A 22,066-nucleotide genomic window follows, 5' to 3' on the forward strand; every position below is an offset into this window, starting at 1 on the left:
GCGGCGCAGTAAGATGCCAGTGCTGTCCCCACTAAAGGAAACATCGAAGGGTCGGGGTCTCTGGTTGAACTTGCACATGCTGCGACTGGCTCATGTCTGGTGGATGCTTCCACCCTTATTAAATCCAGAGCTCTTGGTCTGAGGGGGTAACGATAAAGCTGAAAGAATTTTTAGAATAGTTTTTCTTATCTACGTACTACTCGCCGTGCAATTTGGGGGGGGGGGATCCCAGCTGATTTACTTTGAAACGTAGGAAAGAGGGGCAGGAGTAGGCCATTCGGCCCTTCCAGCCTGCTCCTCAATTCAATATAAACATGGCTGATCCTCTATCTCAACGCCATACTCCCGTTCTCTCCCCATACTCATTGACGCCTTTGCTGTCTTGAAATCTATCGGTTTCCTGCTTAAATATACTCGGTGGCTTGGCCTCCACAGCCTTCTGTGGTTGAGAATTCCACAGGTTCACCAACCTCTGAGTGAAGACATTTCTCCTCATCTCAGCCCTTAAATGGCCGACCCCGTATCCTGAGACTGTGACCCCTTGTTTTAGAGCCCCGCTCCCCCAGCCTGAGGAAACCATCCCTGCATCCAGTCTGCCCAGCCCTGTGAGAATTTTAAATGTTTCAATGTGCTCTCTTCTCGTTCTCCCAAACTAGTGAATACAGACCCAGCCGACCCAATCTCTTCTCCTACAACAATCCTGCCATCCCAGGAATCAGACTGATGAACCTCTGCTGCACTCTATTTTGGCGAGGATATCCGTTCTTAGAGAAGCGGATTACACCTGCAGGTGTGGTCTCACCAAGGCCCTGTACAGCTGCAATAAGACATCCTTGCCCCTGTCCTCCAGCCCTCTTGCAATGCAGGCCAACATACCATTTGCCTTCCTAATTGCTTGCTCTCGGTGACTGGTGTACTCGGACAGGGTCCTTTTATACATCAATATTTCCCAATCTATCACCATTTAAATAATACTCTGCCATTCTGTTTTTCGGACCAAAGTGAATAACTTTGCACTTCTCCACATTACATTACATTGCATCTGCCGTGTATTTGCCCACTCACTCAGCTTGTCTAAATCACCTCGAAGCCTCTTAACATCTTCCTCACCACTCCCATTCATTCCCACCTAGTTTTGTGTCACCAGCCAGCTCGGAAATGTGACATTTGGTTCCCTCATCCAAATCATTGATCTCTATTGTGAACAGCAGGGGCCCAGGCACTGATCCCTATGATACTGCACTAGTCGCCACTTGCCACCCTGAAAAAGACCCATTTATCCTTGCTCCTTGTTTCCTGCCTCCCTCACCTATTCTTCTAGTTACGTCTTCTAGTTAAGTGTACTGTTCATGCATTGCGCGAAGGTCTCATTCTGTGACTGCGAGATTGTTTGATCGCCTACTTCACTTGTCCTTGGCGACTTTCTCTTCCAGCAGCAAGTTAATCAAGACCTGAACCGCCAGCTCCTGAAAGACGGCTATCACCTAGATGAGATACCCGATGACGAAGACCTTGACCTCATTCCTCCTAAACCTGTTACCTCGTCAGCCTGTTCTTGTTGCCAGGCCGAAAGTTCTTGTACTGTCCAGTAACCACTGCCTCTTCCACTACCATGTCAAAAGATAATTTCATTTTGGGTAGTTGAATTTTTTAAGCATTGCATACAAGGACAGGATGTGTGTGTGTGTGTATATGTGTGTGTGTGTGTATATATATATAAAATATATTATATATTTTGGCTGATCTTGTTTAAGAAGAAATTTATAAACTGGGAAATGATATTAACATACTAGGATTCTGTTTAAAAATGTAGTCTGTGGTCATTGCAATTGCTGATCTCTCTGATTGAATTTGGTCTCTGCCCCTTTTATTCATATGCCATTCACACCTGTAATGCTGTCCTTGAAGTTACAGATAATAACTGAGACTAAAAGCTCAGTTGCTAAATTTCTCCACAATACGCTCCTCGTTTTGCCCCTTGCATAATTGAACGAAATTCCCACGCTAACTTAATCCACTTTTCCCCTTGCTTATCCGCCGACGCAAAATTGTAACTGGGGGTGGTTGGGGTGAATTACGGAGTCAGATATTAGAATGGGACGCTTCCACGCAATTTGAAAGGTGCTTGCTCAAGTTAAGCAGGCTAACGCCTGATGCTGGATAAAGGGATTTTGCTCGAATGTGTGCGGGGAGGGTTGCATTTTAATAGGTGGCGTCATTTTATTCCCATCGAGACCAGGACTATGTTTACTGGGCAGGCTGGGAATGAAAGATGGCGAAAGCGATATCCCTGTTACTGCCTTAAATTATTGGGAGGAAATCGCTGGAGGGGTTGGGAAAGAGGGGGGATAAGATGGACAAAATCTGAGGAAAAGTGACAGGTTCTAACTCTCAGCCTTACTTTCTGTCAACGGACAGCAATAGAGGTGCTGAAACTAACCTATATGGCAGCTATACTACCACGTTGGTCGTTGTATGTAGATCATACGCATGAGGTGTCAGCTGTAGATTGTAGAATGCAGCACCAGAACAACGCTCGACTGCATAAAGGTTCACACTATATAGATATGACCAGAAACTGTTCTTGTTTTGGTGTAAACACGGGTTATTTATTGACATCATTAATGTTTAGTATCCAAATTATTGGAAAAGCCCATTAGAACTTTGAAAATCATCTTGGAGACCCGGTGACTGTTCTATACTGCATAAATATTTCACTGTAGAACAGTAAACTGGGGGTTGTTCGCTCACTGCACCCCAGTCAGCAAGTTCCAGATTTTTGGTCACGTTATCTAACAGAAGAGGCCGAACCATGGTGAGATCTTTCTGCAGAGGAAGATGGGATGGAGGTACCTGTGACCAAGTTGAGAGGACGCCCTTCTGTTGCGCACCAATGGCGGTGCTTTTCACTGGGATCCGGGAAGCAGCCTGTCGGCACTCTTAGTAACCTCGTGCAGTGTGGCAGAGACGGCCAGACAAAGTAAGCCTGACATGTAGCTTGGCACAGCGTGGCATTGTTGGATCTGGTTACCACAAGAAATGTGCTTTGCTACCCAAGTGCTGAACCTTTCAGACGCATAGTCCAGTGAGCATGCCAGCCTCCCTGCCTTTTCGGCAACAACAGATTACTTGCCCTTAATAATAACTTGCCAAATGAAAAGGGTGAGGGAAGGGGTGAAAATCAGTCTTCTGATTGTGACCATAATTGATCGGGTGCACCCATAAAATCCCCCGAAAATATTATGAATATAAAAGTTTCTTCCCTGGCCATAATGTGAGAATGGTAATGGAGATTTAATGGGCAGGATATCCAGTCTAGTTTATTCCATCCTGTCACAATCCAAATGCATGTTTAATGTTTTCAGAGCAATTGTTTCCTTTATGCAGTTAGATACCATATAGAATCTGCCACAATGTGTAAAATGGCTGTGATTTCAAAGAGATTGGCTTTTACAATCCCACCACAGTAAGAGCTGAAATCGATTAGTTGGGAAAAGGACTTGCTCTGAGGTTCTGGGAGCATTTGTACAATGAATGTCTGGTATGTTCGGTTTGAAGACAGCGACATCCGATGCACTTTGATTCTTTTTTTTCACATTACCGACTATCTTGCTATGTTGTGTTTACATGTGCGACCATTTAATTGTTGAACTTGGACCAATTGAAATTGGCCCACGTTTCAGAGGGATGTGCTTTCTACTCTTGAAAAATCTGTACAGTGAATGTCCACGGCGTATCCTGTGATGGGATGTTACCTGTCTATTAGGCTATCTGCTGACCTTCTCCAAATTGCTTGTTTTGAACTAGGCTTTGGGTTAAAATTGCATATTTTTAATACCTTTGTGACGGTTCAGCCTATTTCGTGCTAGGATAGGGGATCAAGAGCTTGTTTAAAGTACTAGTTCAGTCCCTTGCACTTTGGCTACCTATCAGTTCCTTGCTTGCCCTGGAGCTGCAATGGAATATTTATTATTAGCATTAGAGAGTTTTGGAATTCACGTGCGCTGTGCTTCCTGTTTTAGGGATGTGGAGTTTTCTTGTATATTTCAATGCTCTCCCATTCAGTTAAGTTGCTTGATTTAGTTTAGCAATGATACGAAGTCTGGACATTTAAAAAAAAAAAAAAATTCCTTGGAGTCCAGCTCCATCAATACACTAATTTTCTTCTGTTTTACAAGTTTGCCTGTAAATTACCAAAGTTACTTTTGTCTAGAGTGTAAACCTGTGATGCCCTGTGTTTGGGCATCTTGGGTTGTGGCATTCAGCAGCTCTTGTAATAACTATCTAAGGAGCAGCTAGTAAACTGAAAGTCTTAATGTTTAAACTAAGGGGAAATAAATGAAACAGCATCACACAGCCTTGATAATTAAGTGCTCAGCATCTCGTGTCTCTGACCTTGAGGTTACACTGTAAATATTAGTGCATAAACGATGAATGCATTTGTGTGCAATTATTTGTGGGCTGTTTTAGTGTATGCCATTTATGACGAGCAAATTAACACCATGAAATAGCCCACCAAAGAATTGCTCTAGACTAATGCATACACAGTTAGCGTATGGCTCTATAATGTAAGGAGCACATGCAATGTAAATTCTAGCTATCTTTCTTGAGCCATAAATCAAACATGTTATGCTGACAGATCACTTGGAAGGTCCTAAATCATATCTTAAATATTTCTTACTTGGAGAACTGCCCCAAAGCCATGGGTACGTGCTTTCGCATTGCCGAAGTTTGGAATTCTTGAAATGAACACAATGGGCTTTATATCATCTGCAGTTCAGAGGAAAATAGCAGTGTTTATTGTGTTTAGATTTCAGTGAAGCAGTTACTTAATGGACTATTGATTCAGCCAGTTTCAAGCTGAAAAGGCACTTTTGAATTAACTGTTACATCAATTGCAACCCCTGCTGGCGGATTTGGAAGGATTGAGATTGAGTGCTGCTATGTCAAGGGAGCTGTTGAATGTTAAACAAAAGGGCAGGCTGTCCCAATTCCTCCTCCCTTGGGGCTGGGAAGCTGCAGTAGAAATGTGGGTGGGGCAGGGAATCCAAAGTCTGTTGGAGTAAGAAACCCTGAACACTACAGAACTCTCCTGCCACATGAATATATGTGTGAATAGCTCACCCATTGTCTGATTTAGTTGTTTCCCAGGTTTGGTTTCAGTCATAGCCAAGCTACCACAGTTTTGGAACTGTCTGGTAACAAGTATCACATTCTGTAGCGAATCAAGTCAGAAGCATTTATTGGCTATTCGGGTTTGGTGTACAAGATGCTACACTAGCCTAATAAGTAGCCTATCCTTGTTCGTAGGTTTATGGCACCCAATTGTAGAGTTCTAACCATGCATTTGTCAACTCGTCTACCAATGGATTACCCCCTTAACCAGCATTGGGAAGAGAATACTGGTATTTGCCCTCCCAAAGTGCTCAATCTTGGCCTCACTGACCTGCCCTTTAGATGCTATCAGGAGTTTGTTCTGAGCAACTTTTGTAAGTAATGTCGCAGGAATCCATTAATTCTATTTTAATTACTTTATCTAGGGGAGTCAAAACATTTCTTTAAATTCTAATTCTGCTATAGTTATTTATTATGGCGACTGCCACATGTTACAAGTTAATTTATATTGAATAGTTGCGATCACTATAGAGAAATATTTGAACTAGGTTGAGGGAGGCTGTGATATGTGGGCTTCTTTGCAGCAAAGAAAAAAGACATCCGATTTATAGTTGTATAGGAATCCTAAGTGAGGGTTAGTAATTTTCTCAATTAATTCACCCACTTGAACTCTATGTACCACTGCTCTCCAGACCTCTGCGGGAGAACATGTTGAAATCTCTAAAATTTCATGTTCACTTTCCTAATATGACTCGAGATGCATTTTCAAAGCTCTGAGATGATTGCCTGTCCCAGGGGTCGATTATGTACTGCATATTTGTGCCTCAGTTACTCCAGGCCTTATTGCATCTTGTAGCACAGTTCATCAGCATGCTTCCCTTTAAATTTGTATTGGGTTTTTTGGAAAGTATTGCATACCCTTGTTTAAGAATAATGCAGAGCAGACAGTGCTATTTCAGTGTGTATTTTGTAGACCGTAGCGGTACCCTTGAGCATAACGTCCAGAGAGGGGGAGAAAAGGAGGGGTGATGTCAGCAATTTGTACCCAGGGTGCTACAAGGGGCGACTTGCGGAGGAATAGGTAGTGTCTTGCCTTATGATCACCGCAATCAATCAATAATGTTGTGCAAACATCTGCAGATACGTTTTTGGTTGTTCATAAGGATTGGCACGGAGAAATTCTAATCTACCCGGGTTGTTTCATTCTAAAACACTTGATGGCATTCAGTACGCGTGGGTGTCTTGAGGGGTTCTCTCCTAATTCCACTGGGAGAATTGCAAACTGGGAGCTCGTAATTAGACAGCCAGAGGATGGAAGAATACGTTCTTTCGAACCAAAGCAGAAAGCATTTCTGGGGAAAGATGCACAGTTGCATTCTGCCAGGCTGTCGGTTACCAAGACACAGTTTCAAGTCGTTAGCTACCCTCCGCATCGCATTGCCGTATACATACACTTTTGACTTGAAAGTCATGGTCAAAGAAAACCGAAAAGGGCAGTTTGAGAAATGTGTGGAAAGAGGTTTAATGTTTTGTACATTCGCTCAACCATAACATTTCTGTGAATGTGGACATTGAGGATATATTTAAGAAAAATTGAAGGTGATGCTGTATGTTTCATATTTTCTGGGCGCTCCAGCGGATTGTGAAAATGCACTGGGCCATGTGGCCATTTGAGTTCCAAAACCATCGTTAACGTTTCAGTTTACACAGTGTATGCAAAGTGTAAAGACTAAATATTCTTTCTGTGCAATACATAGACTTAACTACAATTTATTAAATTGCATTTATTTTTTTGTATGTTATTGGTATGGCAGATTAAAATAAAGAACGCTTTAAAAGACTTAAGCCTGTTCTGTGCTTGTCATAGTTTGTAGAATGATCGAATCGCTGGAGTGGAGGAGGAGGCCATTCGGCCTACTGAGTCTCACCGATCCTCTGAATGAGCTCTCCACCCAAGTCCACAGTCCCACCCTAACCCCGTAACATAACCTACACATCTTTGGACTGTGGGGGGGGGGGGGGGGGGGGGGGAGGGGGAAAGAGAACTGGAGCAACCGGAGGAAATCTACCCAGACACGGGGAGAACGTGCAAACTCCACGCACAGTAACCAAGGCCAGAATTGAAACTGGGCCTCTGGTGCTGTGAGGCAGCAGTGCTAAACACTGTGCCACCATAGAGTTGCTATAAAAAAAGAATTGCTGGCTCCTAGGAGGTTTACTGTGTAGCAAACCATGCAGATCGGAAAGTCCCAAGATTTTCACGCTGAAGTCTAACTTGCTACTGTCTGTGTGGAGTCTGCACGTCCTCCCCGTGTGTGCGTGGGTTTCCTCCCGGGTGCTCCGGTTTCCTCCCACAGTCCAAAGATGTGCGGGTTAGGTGGATTGGCCATGCTAAATTGCCCGTAGTGTAAGGTTAATGGGGGGATTGTTGGGTTACGGGTATACGGGTTTCGTGGGTTTAAGTAGGGTGATCATTGCTCGGCACAACATCGAGGGCCGAAGGGCCTGTTCTGTGCTGTACTGTTCTATGTTCTATGTTCTATGCCACAGCAGTTTTCAGCCAATTAATTCACTTTGAGTCACTAATGTGCAAAGCGCAGTAGCTATTTTACGCACCTCACGCTTCCACAGACAACACTGAATGACCTGATAATCTGGTTGAGTGATACTATTGGTCAAGAAGGAGAGAACTCCTTCGAAGTAGTGTTGTAAGATCTTTTATGTCCACCTGAAAGGCAAGCCGGGACTAAGTTTAACGAATAATCTGAAAGACAGAACCTCCAACAACGTTGTACTCCCTTGATACAGCTTAGAACATGTCCAGTCTTTGGAGTCAACCGTGAACCCACAAACATCTGACTCTGGTGAGAGCTACATGCAGCCAAACCTGTGCTTTGGGGAAGTTAGACAAAGGAGAGCCAGTGCACTTGATCTATTTGGATTTCCAAAAGGCCTTTGATAAGGTGCCGTACAGGAGGCTGCTAAATACGGTAAGAGTCCATGGTGTTAGGGGCAAGGTACTGGCATGGATGGAGAATGGCTGACTGGCAGAAGGCAGGGTGTGGGGATAAAACAATACTTTTCACTACTGTGCACGTGACAAATCTAAATGTAAATGGGTCTTTTTCCGGATGGCTGCCGGTGACTTGTGTTTCACAGGGTTCAGTGTTGGGACCACAGCTATTCACCATGTACATTATTGATCTGGAAGAAGGAACTGAGGGCATTGTTGCCAAGTTTGCAGATGATGCAAAGATATGTGGAGGAACAGGTAGTGTTGAGGAAGCAAGGAGGCTGCAGAAGGGACAGCCCAGGAGAGTGGGCAAAAAAGTGGCAGATGGAATATAATGTAGACAAGTGTATGGTTATGCATTTTGGTAGGAAGAATAGAGGCGTAGTATTTTCTAAATGGGGATAGGCTTCAGAAATCTGAAGTACGGAGGGTCTTCGGGTTAATGTGCAGGTTCATTTAGCAGTTCGGAAGGCAAATGCAATGTTAGCATTCTAATTGAGAGGGCTAGACTACAAGGGCAGGGATGTTCAGTGGTGGCTGCGTAAGGCTCTGGTCAGACCCCATTTGGAATATTGTGAGCCACATATCTAAGGAAGGAAGTGCTGGCCTTTACGGGGGTCCAGATGGGCTTCACAAGAATGATCCCGGGAATGAAGAACTTTGTCATATGAGGAGCAGTTGAAGACTGTGGGTCTGTACTCGATGGAGTTTAGAAGGATGATGAGGAGGAATCACATTGAAACTTATAGAATACAGGGAGGCCTAGATAAAGTGAAGGTGGAGAGGATATTTCCACTAGTAGGAGCGACTAGAACCAGAGGGCACAACTTCAGACTGAAGGGACAATCCTTTAAAACAGATGAAAAGTAAATTGGGGTCCAAGTTGTTGGTTAATGTGCATGCAAGCGGAGTTAAAGAGGATAGAATCAAGCAGGTATCCTTTCATCCACGGTTGAATGGGCCGAATGATGACCACCTGTGCCATAATTTAACATGTACATGTTTTATATATTTTATAAAAGTGCTTTTAAAAACATTTTAAATTACTAACTTCCTACACATCACGGCGACTTTAATTGAAATAATTTAAAATGTTTTGCCTGGACTACCAACTTGGATTACCATGTTGGATGCCATCTGAAATGGCCGAGTAAGCTCCTCAGTCAATTCAGGTGAAGTTTTTCATTGGAAGGTACCTACTGTCATGTGAGTGTACCGTTAAGAAATGGATGTTTAAGCAATGTACCTTTAAGAAATGAAGCAGCTCATATTACTGAAGTGATGTCAGAGTGTGGGTGGAGCTGGGTCTTTAGCTCAGCCATTTTGCAGTGTTTAGTTTCAGTTTTGAGGAAAAGAGCTTGGCTGTGTCTGTGTTTGCAGTGAGCTGGATCTGCTGTGATCTCTGCCAGGAAAGAATATCTCTGAATCATTTGGGTGATTTAAACTCATAATAGTGATGTCTTTAACCTGATGTGTTTCTGTTTAAAGGTGTTAAGTCTTTTGGAGGTTTGAAGGAATATTTTGAGGGATTATTTAGTGTTGTATTATTTTGTGGGGTTATCTTTGAAGTAAGGGGTGTTAAAAGGTTCAGTTGAATTCATGGAATAAACATTGTTTTGTGTTTAAAAACCCACGTGTCCATAATTATAATACCACCCACCTAGAGACCAAGCCGTGTGCTTCAAAAGAAACAATACATTAAAGGGAGATGTTGGTTGAACTCCATGATACATTTTGGGGTTCTGAAAACACCGCTCCCATGACACTACTGTGTATTGACTTCACTGAAAACTCCTGACCCTTCTACATCGTGGACCCACATCAGGTCTGCCAAAATGCCTTTGATTAAGGGTGACGACAGTCTAGTTAATCTTGTTGCCTTTTGTAGGTACACGTTGAGAGTGCAATTTTGGTTGGCATGGATCCATGGTAGAATTTCCTACACTCCAAATAGTGCCATGGAATATCTAACACAGCCTCGCCAGGAGGCCATTCAGCCTTTCGAGTCTGTACCGATCCTCTGAAAGAGCAGCCTACCTAGGTCCACTCTGCCGCCCCGTCCCCATAACCGCACCTAACCTGCGCATCTTTGGAGTGTGGCAAGGAACCAGAGCACCCAGAGAAAACCTGGAAAGACACGGGGAGAACATGCGAACTCCACACAGACAGTCACCCAGGGCTGGAATTGAATCTGGGTCGCTGGCGCTGTGAGGCAGCAGTGCTAACCACTGTGCCACCATGCCGCCCTCTAGATTGGTAGATGAAAGCTCCTCTGTCAGCAAGCATCATTTACTGGCATTTTTTGAAGAAACCTAGAAAATGGGAGTAAAAGTGGGCCATTCAGCTCCCCATTTTCAAATGGATCGATTGAATGACCTTCCCTAGCCTAGTACATTTTGGGAATTGGGAGAGGAGGAATTTCTGGGCTTCCTGAAAAATTAATTGATGGAGCCGTGGGCATCGCTAGCTGAGCCAGCTGTTATTGCCCATCTCCAATTGGCCTGCTCGGCCATTTCGGAGGGTAATTGAACGTCGACCACAAAGCTGTGGGTCTGGAGTCCATGTAAACCAGACCAGGCAAGGGTGGCAGGTTTCCCTTCCCTCGAGCACATTAGTGCACCTGATGTGCGGCACGGTAGCACAGTGCTTAGCACTGATGCTTCACAGCGGCAGGGGGCCAGGTTCGATTCCCGGCTTGGGTCACTGTCTGTGCGGAGTCTGCACGTTCTCCCCGTGTCTGCGTGGGTTTCCTCCGTGCGCTCCGGTTTCCTCCCACTAGCCCCGAAAGACGTGCTTGTTAGGTGAATTGGACGTTCTGAATTCTCCTGTGTACCCGAACAGGCGCCGGAATGTGGCGACTAGGGGATTTTCACAGTAACTTCATTGCAGTGTTAATGTGAGCTGTCTTGTGACACTAATAATATATTATATTGTTATATACCTGCATGCTATTTTCACATGGGAGTTAACTTGCCCTTAAAGATGGCGTCCAGGTGTGCAGTGCAAGTAGATTAGCAGGCAGTCGTAAATTTTGCTGATCAGAATTTCTACCCTCTCATTTCACTTTGAGTCCAGCTTAGGCGTTTAGGTTACAATGAAGCATACCACAATCTTGCCCTTTTTAACATAAGGAGCAGGTTATTTAAGACTGGGATCCGGTAGAATATCTTCATGTGGAGTTTGATGAATATTTGCAACTCTCTACCCCAGGAGAGCAGTGAAGGCTCAACCATTGAGGATGTTCAAGACCGAGATCTATAGATTTTTGGACACGAATGACACCGATGAATATGGGGATAGTAAGGACAAATGGTGTAGAGGTGGATGATCAGCCATGATCTGTTCGAATGCTGGAGCAGGTTTGATGGGTTGAATGGTGTTTACCTCCTATTTCCTGCGTAACCCCTAATGAGGATTTCCATTGTTACTCTAGCGTGTGGAATATACAGTCACCGCATACAAAGCCATCGCTGTCCATACTCCTTTCTGTAACCTCCAGCCACTTTGCATTTTTGTGCAGCACAGTAGCATAGTGGATAGCACAATTGCTTCACAGCTCCAGGGTCCAGGTTCGATTCTGGCTTCGGTCACTGTCTGTGCGGAGTCTGCACATCCTCCCCGTGTGTGCGTGGGTTTCCTCCAGGTGCTCCGGTTTCCTCCCACAGTCCAAAGATGTGCAGGTTAGGTAGAGTGGCCATGATAAATTGCCCTTCATGTCCAAAATTGCCCTGAGTGTTGGGTGGGGTTACTGGGTTATGGGGTTATGGGGATAGGGTGGAGGTGTTGACTTCGGGTAGGGTGCTTTTTCCAAGAGCCGGTGCAGACTCGATGGGCCGAATGGCCTCCTTCTGCACTGTAAATTCTATTGTGCCAACGTAATTTGTCATCATATCCTGGCCCCCGATCACTGTCCGTGTGGAGTTTGCATATTCTCCCCGTCTTTGCGTGGGTCCCACCCCCACAACCCAAAGATGTGCAGGGTAGGTGAATTGGCCATGCTAAATTGCCCCATCATTGGACAAAAAAAAAAATTGGGTACTCTTTATTAAAAGAAAGTATTGCCATCGTAAATGCATTTACACTTTATCTACTTCAGAATAAGGTTTTTAAATTAAATTACAGGAACGTTTGAAGAATGCAACTGAGTAAATTCGGCAACGCTTTACTGAGGAGAATGATAATTTGCAAGACTGTCCCGTAAAATTGTCTTGAGGAATCGTTCTTTTTGCCAGCATCTGAAAAATGTAACACTCTTGCCCTCTAGTGTTTCGAGATTGAGCTTTGCTGCTCTGCAAGATATTCAGCCTCTTGTTCAATTCACAACAGCTGATGCTAGTAATAGGGATTGTCAATCTTTCTTGCCCTTTTAATGCATGGGGTCATTTATTGTGAGAGCAATTGATTACAAAAGTAGGGAGGTTATGCTTCAGTTGTACAGGAATTTTTTCAGCCAGAGGGTGCTGAATCTGTGGAACTCTTTGCCGCAGAGGCTGTGGAGGCCACTTCACTGAGTGTCTTTAAGACAGAGATAGACAGGTTCTTGATTTAAGACAGAGGTAGACAGGTTCTTGATTAATAAGGGGATCAGGGGTTATGGGGAGAAGGCAGGAGAATGGGGATGAGAAAAATATCAGCCCTGACTAAATGCGGAGCAGACTCGATGGGCCGAGTGGCCTAATTCTGCTCCTATGTCTTATGGTCTAATGGGTATTGGTGAGATAACATCTGAAGCATTGGAAAGAATACTGGTCTCCTTTATCAAAGGAAAGGTGTTGAAGCAGTTCTGAGACGGCGTACTAGACTAACAACAGGATTGGGCGGGTTCTCTTATGAAGGAAGTTTGGAGAGGTTAAGTTAAATCCACTCGGGGCAGCACGGTGGTGCAGTGGGTAGCACTGCTGCCTCACGGCGTCGAGGACCCGAGTTTGTTCCCAGCCTCAGGTCACTGTCCATGTGGAGTTGGTACATTCTCCCAGTGTCTGCATGGGTCTCACCCCCACAACCCAAAAAGATGTGCAGGGTAGGTGAATTGGCAAATTGCTCCTTAATTTGGAACAAAAAAAGAATTGGATACTCTAAACTTATTTTTAAAATGTTTGAATCCACTAGAGTTTAGAAGAGTAAGAGGCAACTTGATTGAATCCTTTACGATCCTGAGGGGTATTGACAGAGTGGATGTGGAGAGGATGTTTCCTCTTGTGGGAGAATCGAGAACTAGGGGTCACTGTTTACAAATAAGGGACTGCTTGTTTAAGACAGAGATGAGGAGGAATATTTTCTCTTGAAGGCCGTGGGCCTCTTCCTCAAAAGGCAGTGGAATCTTTGAACATTTTTAAGGCGGAGCTGGATAGATTCTTGATTAACAAGAGGGTGAAAGGTTATCGGGGGTCGGCAGCAACGTGGGGTTGAGGTTGGAAACAAATGAGCCATGATCTTATTGAATAGCGGAGCAGGTTCGAGGGGCCAAATTGCCTGTTCCTGCTCCTAATTTGTGTGTCCGTAGTAAATGTTTTGAAATGGGATTCAAAGGAATTTTGTACAACACATTCATTACTATTATCACAGTGATATTTCAGACCATTGAAATTCATTCTGAAGTACAAACAGGAAGGGCAGCAACACCCAGAACATCTGGCAGCTTCTGTGGCGAGCGAAATGGAGCTACTGTTTTGGGTAGGTGATCCTTTGTTTGAACCGGCGAAGATTGGATATCAAACAACGTTTAAGCATTTCATATCTAGCACCAACAATCCTTCCTGGATTGGATTGGATTTTGTTTATTGTCATGTGTACCAAGGTACAGTGAAAAGTATTTTTTTGCAAGCAGCTCAACAGATCATTAAGTACATGGGAAGAAAACAAAATAAAAGAAAATGCATAATAGGGCAACACAAGGTATCCAATGTAACTACATAAGCACCGGCATCGGATGAAGCATACAGGGTGTTGTGTTAATGAGGTCAGTCCATAAGAGGGTCATTTAGGAGTCTGGTAACAGCGGGGTAGAAGCTGTTTTTGAGTCTGTTCGTGCGTGTTCTCAGACTTCTGAATCTCCTGCCCGATGGAAGAAGTTAGAAAAATGAGTAAGCCGGGTGGGAGGGATCCTTGATTATGCTGCCCGCTTTCCCCCGGCAGCGGGAGGTGTAGATGGAATCAATGGATGGGAGGCAGGTTCGTGTGATGGACTGGGCGGTATTCACGACTCTCTGAAGTTCCTTGCGGTCCTGGGCCGAGCAGTTGCCATACCAGGCCGTGATGCAGCCCGATAGGATGCTTTCAATGGTTCTTTCTCCACACCTCAGGCCTCACTGTGACGAATGCAGTATTTTCGACATATTGGATTATATACATTTGGCAATTTAAGGGATTGAGTGTGTTTGACTGCAGCAGTCATGTTTTTTAAAAAAACTTGTTTTGCAACACCGGAAAGCTTTTAGGAGCCAGAGGTGAAATTGAGCAGAGTAATGTGTTGTCAGCCTGGGGAGTTGATGTGTTTTCAGCTTAAGGTTATTAATTTGTTTTCAGTTGGGGGAGATTAATTTCTGGGAGGCACTAAGGTATTCAGGCATTTTGGGAAAGCTTTTTGAACTGAGTTTTCATCTGGATTACCCTTTCAGGTGACAAGTAAAGTATTTTTCTCTCACAGTAGGATAGTTTTTAAAAAAAAAAGAGTAATAGTATTTAAAGCAGAGCAGACTTGTCCGAGGACAGGGGTAAAGCTGAAAAACATCAGTTGAGACAGCATTTTGAAGACAACCAGTCAGACTCTGCAGAGGTCTTAACGGAGCTAAATCAGTTTTGGAACATTTGTTCCGTGCCATTGGGATGTGGGATGGGCTGAAATTTGGATTTTTTTTTTCCTTTCTTGCAGTGAGTAATGTTGTTTGAGGGGTGATTGTAAGCGATTTCTATTTTTAAAAATGTATTTTATTCCAAACTCATTGAAACAGTTATAAAACAGAAATAATCCGGGGAACATGCTCCCCTACTCAGTTTTAAAGTCTGTACGGGATTTTCCCCTATTTTCACCCCCCTCCCTGCCTCTTCCCCCCCCCCCCCCCCCCCCCATCTGCGACGAACAGCTCCTCGATCATAGCCACAAACATTCCCCACCGTGTCTCAAAGCCCTTCGCTGAACCCCTCAGTTAATTCTTGATTTTCTACAACCGGGGGGGGGGGGGGGGGGGGAACATCACACAGGGTCCCCTTTCCAGGTGTGATGTTAAAGAGTTTAATTTTGTGTTCAATAAAGTTATGTTTTAAAATACCACACAGACTTTTGGAGAATTTTTCTCAGCCCCAGCCACTCGCCGAGGTAAAGCATGAATTTATTTCATGGAACGAGCGTCACTGCCTAGGCTCTCACATATTGCTCATCATTAATTGTCCTTGAGAAGGTGGTGGGGCGCCTTGAACTGCTGCCGTCCATGTGTGTAGGTACATTCATAGATTATCATAGAATTTACAGTGCAGAAGGAGGCCATTCGGCCCATCGAGTCTGCATCGGCTCTTGGAAAGAGCACCCTACCCAAGGTCAACACCTCCACCCTATCCCCATAACCCAGTAACCCCACCCAACACCAAGGGCAATTTATCATGGCCAATCCACCTAACCTGCACATCTTTGGACTGTGGGAGGAAACCGGAGCACCCGGAGGAAACCCACGCAGACACGGGGAGGATGTGCAGACTCCGCGCAGACAGTGACCCAAGCCGGGAATCGAACCTGGGACCCTTGAGCTGTGAAGCAATTGTGCTAACCACTGTGCTACCGTGCTGCCCATGATGCTGTTAGGGAGGGAGTTCCAAGATTCTGACCTAGTGACAGTGAAAAATCTTTAATAACAGATAAAGATCTTTATTAGTGTCACAAGTAGGCTTACATTAACACTGTAATGAAGTTACTGTGAAAATCCCCTAGTCGCCACACTCCGGCGCCTGTTCGGGTACACGGACGGAGAATTCAGACTGTCCAAATGACTCAACAAGCGCGTCTTTCGGGACTTGTGGGAGGAAACCGGAGCGCCCGGAGGAAACCCACACAGACACGGGGAGAACGTGCAGACTCCGCACAGACAGTGGCCCAAGCCGGGAATCGAACCTGGGACCCTGGCGCTGTGAAGCAACAGTGCTAGCCAATGTGCTACCGTGCCGCCCTTACGGTGATGTAGTTCCAAGTCAGGATGGTGTGTGCCTTGGAGGGGGGAACCTCCAGGTGGGTGGTGCTCCCATGCAACTGCTGCCCTTAGCCTTCGAGATGGTAGAGGTCACAGGTTTGGAAGGTGTGAGTTGCTGCAATGCATCTTATAGATGGTAGACACTTCTGCCACTGTGCGCTGGTGGGATGGCTTAGCTCTGCCTATCGCATGCTGCTTCTGCTGTTTGGCATGCAAGCAGTTCTGTATTGTAGTTTGACACCTCATTTTTGGGTATGCATGGTACTGCTCCTGACATGCTACCTGTGCTCTTCAACGAACCAGGTTTGATCCACTGGTTTGATGGTGATGGTAATAATATGCCAGGCCATGAGTTATAGACTGTGATTGAGTACAATTCTGCTGCCGCTGATGACTCACAGTATCTCATGGATGCTGTCATGGATTTGCCCAGTAACAGCAGTAACACGAATTTAACAAGACATAATAGGATGCGACCTGCGCAGCAACAGGTGGAAATCTGCCTCGCAACAGTAATGAGATTAGAAGGCATTCGGATAGAATCAGGTGTGAATAACCCATTGGCAGAAACAGCTTACCTAGATGATTGAGAGATCGATGAGGTTATACACATGGGCTGGTTTAGCTCACTGGGCAAAATCGCTGGCTTTTAAAGCAGACCAAGGCAGACCAGCAGCACGGTTCGATTCCCGTACCAGCTTCCCCGGACAGGTGCCGGAATGTGGCGACTAGGGGCTTTTCACAGTAACTTAATTGAAGCCTACTCGTGACAATAAGTGATTTTCATTTCATTTCATTTCATTTCATGCTGATGTCGAGAATCAAGGAATTCAATAGGGGCGGACAGCCAAATGCACAGAAGGTAGAATCAAAGTGGAACAAAGGTATAATTGCCAGGACGCTCAGAAGCAAAACCGGTTAGTTGACAGCCACCTCAGAAACAGACAAGCCAGTTTCCAGATAGCAGCCTGAAAGCCACGTTTTATATCTAACAGCTTTGGAGCCAAGCAATACAGGAAACCTTCATAAAGGCAGTTTAAATACCTTCGCTGGACCAGGACAAGACGTTTCACAGACTTGGTTATCCTCCCTCTATTGCGTGCTAAATATAAACTAGTTTTGACTTATAAATCTATTTAATAATAATAATCTTTATTGTCACAAGTAGGCTTACATTAACACTGCAATGAAGTTACTGTGAAAAGCCCCTAGTCGCCACACTCCGGCACCTGTTCGGGTACACAGAGGGAGTATTCAGAATGACCAATTCTCCTAACAAGCACGTCTTTCAGGACTTGTGGGAGGAAACCGGAGCGTCCGGAGGAAACCCACGCAGACACGGGGAGAATGTGCAGACTCCGCACAGACAGGGACCCGAGCTGGGAATCGAACCTGGGACCCCAGTGCTGTGAAGCAACAGTGCTACCCACTGTGCCACCGTGCCGCCCATAAATTTGGATGTTGTTTCGGGGAAAGGGTAAGTCTTAAATAGTTCATGGATCATGAATATATTTTGGAATAATTTAGTAAATCGTATACGTAATTGTCTTGGCATAGTATAGTCGAGTTTGTATGTATTTGTCTTCTCTGTAATTTAACAAATAGTCTTTAATAATTATTACACCACGACTGGATGTTTACGCTCACTGGGGTTTCACTTGACTCCTCCGAACCATTCCAAAAATAAAACTATACACCCCACACACCGGTGTTCCCAGTTGGGATACCTTTGCAGTTAACATCAGCGTGCTTTGTGACAATGCCCAATTTTGAATTGCTAAATTTGTTCAAAGTCTGGTTTAGCTCACTGGGCTAAATCGCTGGCTTTTAAAGCAGACCAAGCAGGCCAGCAGCACGGTTCGATTCCCGTACCAGCCTCCCCGGACAGGCGCCGGAATGTGGCGGCTAGGGGCTTTTCACAGTAACTTCATTGAAGCCTACTCGTGACAATAAGCGATTTTCATTTCATTTCATTTTCATTTAGCCACACAACATGACAGAGGGTATCCTCAATGTGTAGATGGAGCTTTGTCTCCACAAGGTCTACGCAATGGTCACTGCTACCAAGAGTGTCATGAACAGATGCACCTACGACTGAGAGATTGGCGAGGACGCGGTCAAGTTGATGATGCCTCTACCCCCTCCCCCTTTCCCCTCCGCCCCTGTTGGTTCCCCCACCTGCTGCAGACCCAGTCTCGCAGCAGGAGGCCATTACTGTGCCATCTGACTCCTACCTGGAAAGTTCTGCCTGTATCAGGTGGGAGTGGAGGTCACCTAAATTTGAGCCCGCCCCAAAAAAGCGGTCCGCTCGTAAGTTGACCACAGGACGGGCCCAAGTCCTTCACTGCCGGCCAACGTGGGAAATACTGCCGCCAACTTGCACACAGCGACCTCCCGCAGGGCAGCAACGCCAGCAGATAATCTCCTGACATGTTCACACCTGGGAGCGAATGGAAGAAAGTGCGAACTGGCTGCGGATGGCCCAAATAGGCTCAAATAGCTCGCAGGCCCACCAACCATCAGCAACATTTATTTACACTCTATTAAATAAATAGTAGCGCACCTCGTAGAGTCGTAGAGTTTTACAGCAAGAGACTCTTCAGCACATCAAGCTCCTATCTACTCTAATCCCACCCCTCAGCACTTGGCCGGTACCCTGGTATGCTTGGGCATTTCAGGCACTCATCTAAATGCTTCTTAAATGTGCTGAGGGTTCCCGCCTCTACCACCCTTTCGGCTGGTATTCCAACCTCCCTCTTGTTGAAAATGTTTTTCCTCAAATCCCCGCTAAACATCCCGCCCCGCGGCTTAAATCTATGCCCCTGGTCATTGGCCCCTCTACCAAGAGAGGGGGAAAAGTTCCTTCTTATCTATCATACGTCTCTCATAATTGTGCACACCTCCATCAAGTACCCCCCCCCCCCCCCCCCCCCCCCTCCTCAGCCTTTTCTACGTTAAGGAAAACGAGCCCAGCCGAGCCATCCTCTCTTCATTGCTGAAACGCTCCAGCCCGGGCAACATCTTGGTGAATCTCCTCTGCGCCCCCTCCAATGCAATCGCGTCCTTCCCACAGTGTGGCGACCAGAACTGCACATGGTGCTCCAGCCGTGGCCTAACGAGGTGTTTTGTACAGCTCCATCAGAACCTAACCTCAGGGCTGCCATACTTGGCCGTGTTAGCTACTTTCTGCAGCCTGATGGCTTTCTGCTGCCCTCTAGAGGAAAGAACTGGTATTGACAAAACCCAGGAGAAATTATACAGCGATGGATTTGATTTGATTTATTGTCACATGTACTGAAGTACAGTGAAAAGTATTTTTCTGCGGCCGAGGGAACGTACACAGTACGTACAAAGTAGACAAAAGAATAATCAACAGAGAACATTGACAAATGGTGCATCGACAAACAGTGATTGGTCACATGGCAGGACAAGGGGCCAAACAAAGCAAATACATGAGCAAGAGCAACATAGGGCGTCGTGAATAGTGTTCTTACAGGGAACAGATCAGTCCGACGGGGCGTCATTGAGGAGTCTGGTAGCTGTGGGGAAGAAGCTGTTCCTGAATGAATGAAAATGAAAATGGCTTATTGTCACGAGTAGGCTTCAATGAAGTTACTGTGAAAAGTCCCTAGTCGCCACATTCCGGCGCCTGTTCGGGGAGGCTGTTACGGGAATCGAACCGTGCTGCTGGCCTGCCTTGGTCTGCTTTCAAAGCCAGCGATTTAGCCCAGTGTGCTAAACAGCCCCATAATATGAAGTTACTGTGAAAATCTCCTCGTCGCCACATTCAGGCGTCTGGATATGCGGGTCTTCAGACTTCTGTACCTTCTGCCTGATGGAAGGGTCTGGAAGAAGGCAATGCCTGGGTGGGAGGGGTCTCTGACAATGCTGTCTGCCTTCCTGAGGCAGCGGGAGGTGTAGACAGAATCAATGGGAGGATGGCAAGCTTGTGTGACACAGTCATGGGTATATAGGGAGTACAGTACAGTAGAGTGAATCAGGTTAACACGTTATCTTGTAGCCTTGTTAAGGTCAGTTTTGTACGATACTTAAGGAGATTTTGAACTATCAATTGCTAAGACAGAACAAGAACAAAGTTTATAATCCCACAGGGGCAATGTTGAATAAATATCAATGCAGCAAACTGCTCATCAATACAGTCTCACAGAGTTGCTGATGGCCACTTAAAAGTTGGACAAAGGGCAACGTTCACTGATATCTCCAAATGGTAAAGGCGCACAGAAATCTATTCAAGGCAGAATTATCTAGACAAGCTATCAGCAATTAAAATGAACGTACTTTTCACAAGTTGTGCTCAGACTGGTACCCAATTCGATGGGCCGTGAAATATTTTGAAGGCCCTGCGATGTTGCAACGACTTGCATAAGCAAAACACTTACAAAACGAAGCACGTCTCTCACCTTCCTGGCCTGGGCATTTTAGAAACAATTAAATTAACCAGTTGCTAATTTGAATGAACAAAATGTTCTCTCCGTACGGTTAACATTGTTTCTGTGTTCGGAGGCCTATTTTTAATAACCTTTATTGTCACAAGGAGGCTTACATTAACACCGCAATGAAATTACTGTGAAAAGCCCCTCGTCGCCACATTCCGGCGCCTGTTCGGGTACCCGGAGGGAGAATTCAGAATTCTCAGCTGGCACGGGAATTGAACCCGCGCTGCTGGCCTTGTTCTGCATCAGAAGCCGGTTGTCTAGCCCACTAAGCTAAACCAGCCTGCATTTGTCTTCAGACCTACAGAACTGTGAGCATTTGTCCTTTTTTAAAAAATGTTGGACATTGGAATTTTTGCTTGTTGCAAAGGGGCTGGTTTAGCTCACTCGGCTAAATCGCTGGCTTTTACAGCAGACCAAGCAGGCCAGCAGCACGGTTCGATTCCCGTACCAGCCTCCCCGGACAGGCGCCGGAATGTGGCGACTAGGGGCTTTTCACAATAACTTAATTGAAGCCTACTCGTGACAATAAGCGATTTTCATTTCATTTTCATCATTCCCATCAATACCAAATTTCAGGGAATTTTCGACATAGGGAGAGGCTTTATGGCCCAGCCTGCCTCTGCCAATGTACGTGCTCCATATCTGCCTCTTCCCATCCTTCTTCATCAAACCCTTTAGCGTACCCTTCTATTTGATTCTTGTAGCTTATCCTTAAATGCACCCACACTACTCGTCTCGGCTACCTTGAGGCAGCGAATCTCACATTCTCCAGATAAAGATGCTTCATTCCATCTGCATGCAGTACGCACAGTGACTGGAGCAATGTGAAATTGGAGGCCCAATGCTGATTTTCTAAGGATAATTAATCACAGAGCAACCAACTGATGCTTAGGAAAGTGTCTACAAAGAAATCACTGCATTTGCAAAACAATTTAACTCTGTAGCTAATACAACCGTACCATTCTGACTTCCTTGGTACGACCCATAATATGCCATAAGTGGCAACTGCTCCTTTTACATCATCAACATTATCCTCCGGATGTTCCAATCAGATATCTACCAGCATCTCAGGAAAAATATACAGTAGATCGAATTGCTGATCTGGGTTTTTCAGATAAGAATGGTACAAGGTACATAAATCCAGTCCTGCATTAACGCAAGAATTGAACTTCTGGAAGGTTTCCTCTTGTCCCAGAAGCCGCCATACAAGTTGTGTTGCACGCTGTAACTGTATAGTCTAAAATGGAAAAAAGCAATTGCTAATTAAGAAACTCCAACAGGTAAAAAAGAGTGGCACCCCTCCA

At 45.3% G+C, this 22,066-nt stretch overlaps 1 protein-coding gene across 3 annotated transcripts in view; it reads left to right on the forward strand.

Moving 5' to 3' along the window:
- The window catches only part of fam219b (family with sequence similarity 219 member B), a 40,473-nt gene extending 33,513 nt beyond the window's left edge, over positions 1–6,960 (forward strand). For 2 of the 3 annotated variants that reach the window (XM_038784110.1, XM_038784108.1), the window contains exon 6: positions 1,434–6,960. In XM_038784110.1, coding sequence (XP_038640038.1) covers positions 1,434–1,592 — 159 coding nt within the window. In that variant the 3' untranslated portion in view covers positions 1,593–6,960. The remainder of the gene's footprint in view (positions 1–1,433) is intronic. The other variant, XM_038784109.1, reaches the window with a different exon arrangement.
- The last annotated feature ends 15,106 nt before the right edge of the window (positions 6,961–22,066 follow it).

The sequence above is a fragment of the Scyliorhinus canicula genome, chromosome 24 (assembly GCF_902713615.1).
Source record: "Scyliorhinus canicula chromosome 24, sScyCan1.1, whole genome shotgun sequence".
Taxonomy (NCBI): Eukaryota; Metazoa; Chordata; class Chondrichthyes; order Carcharhiniformes; family Scyliorhinidae; genus Scyliorhinus; species Scyliorhinus canicula.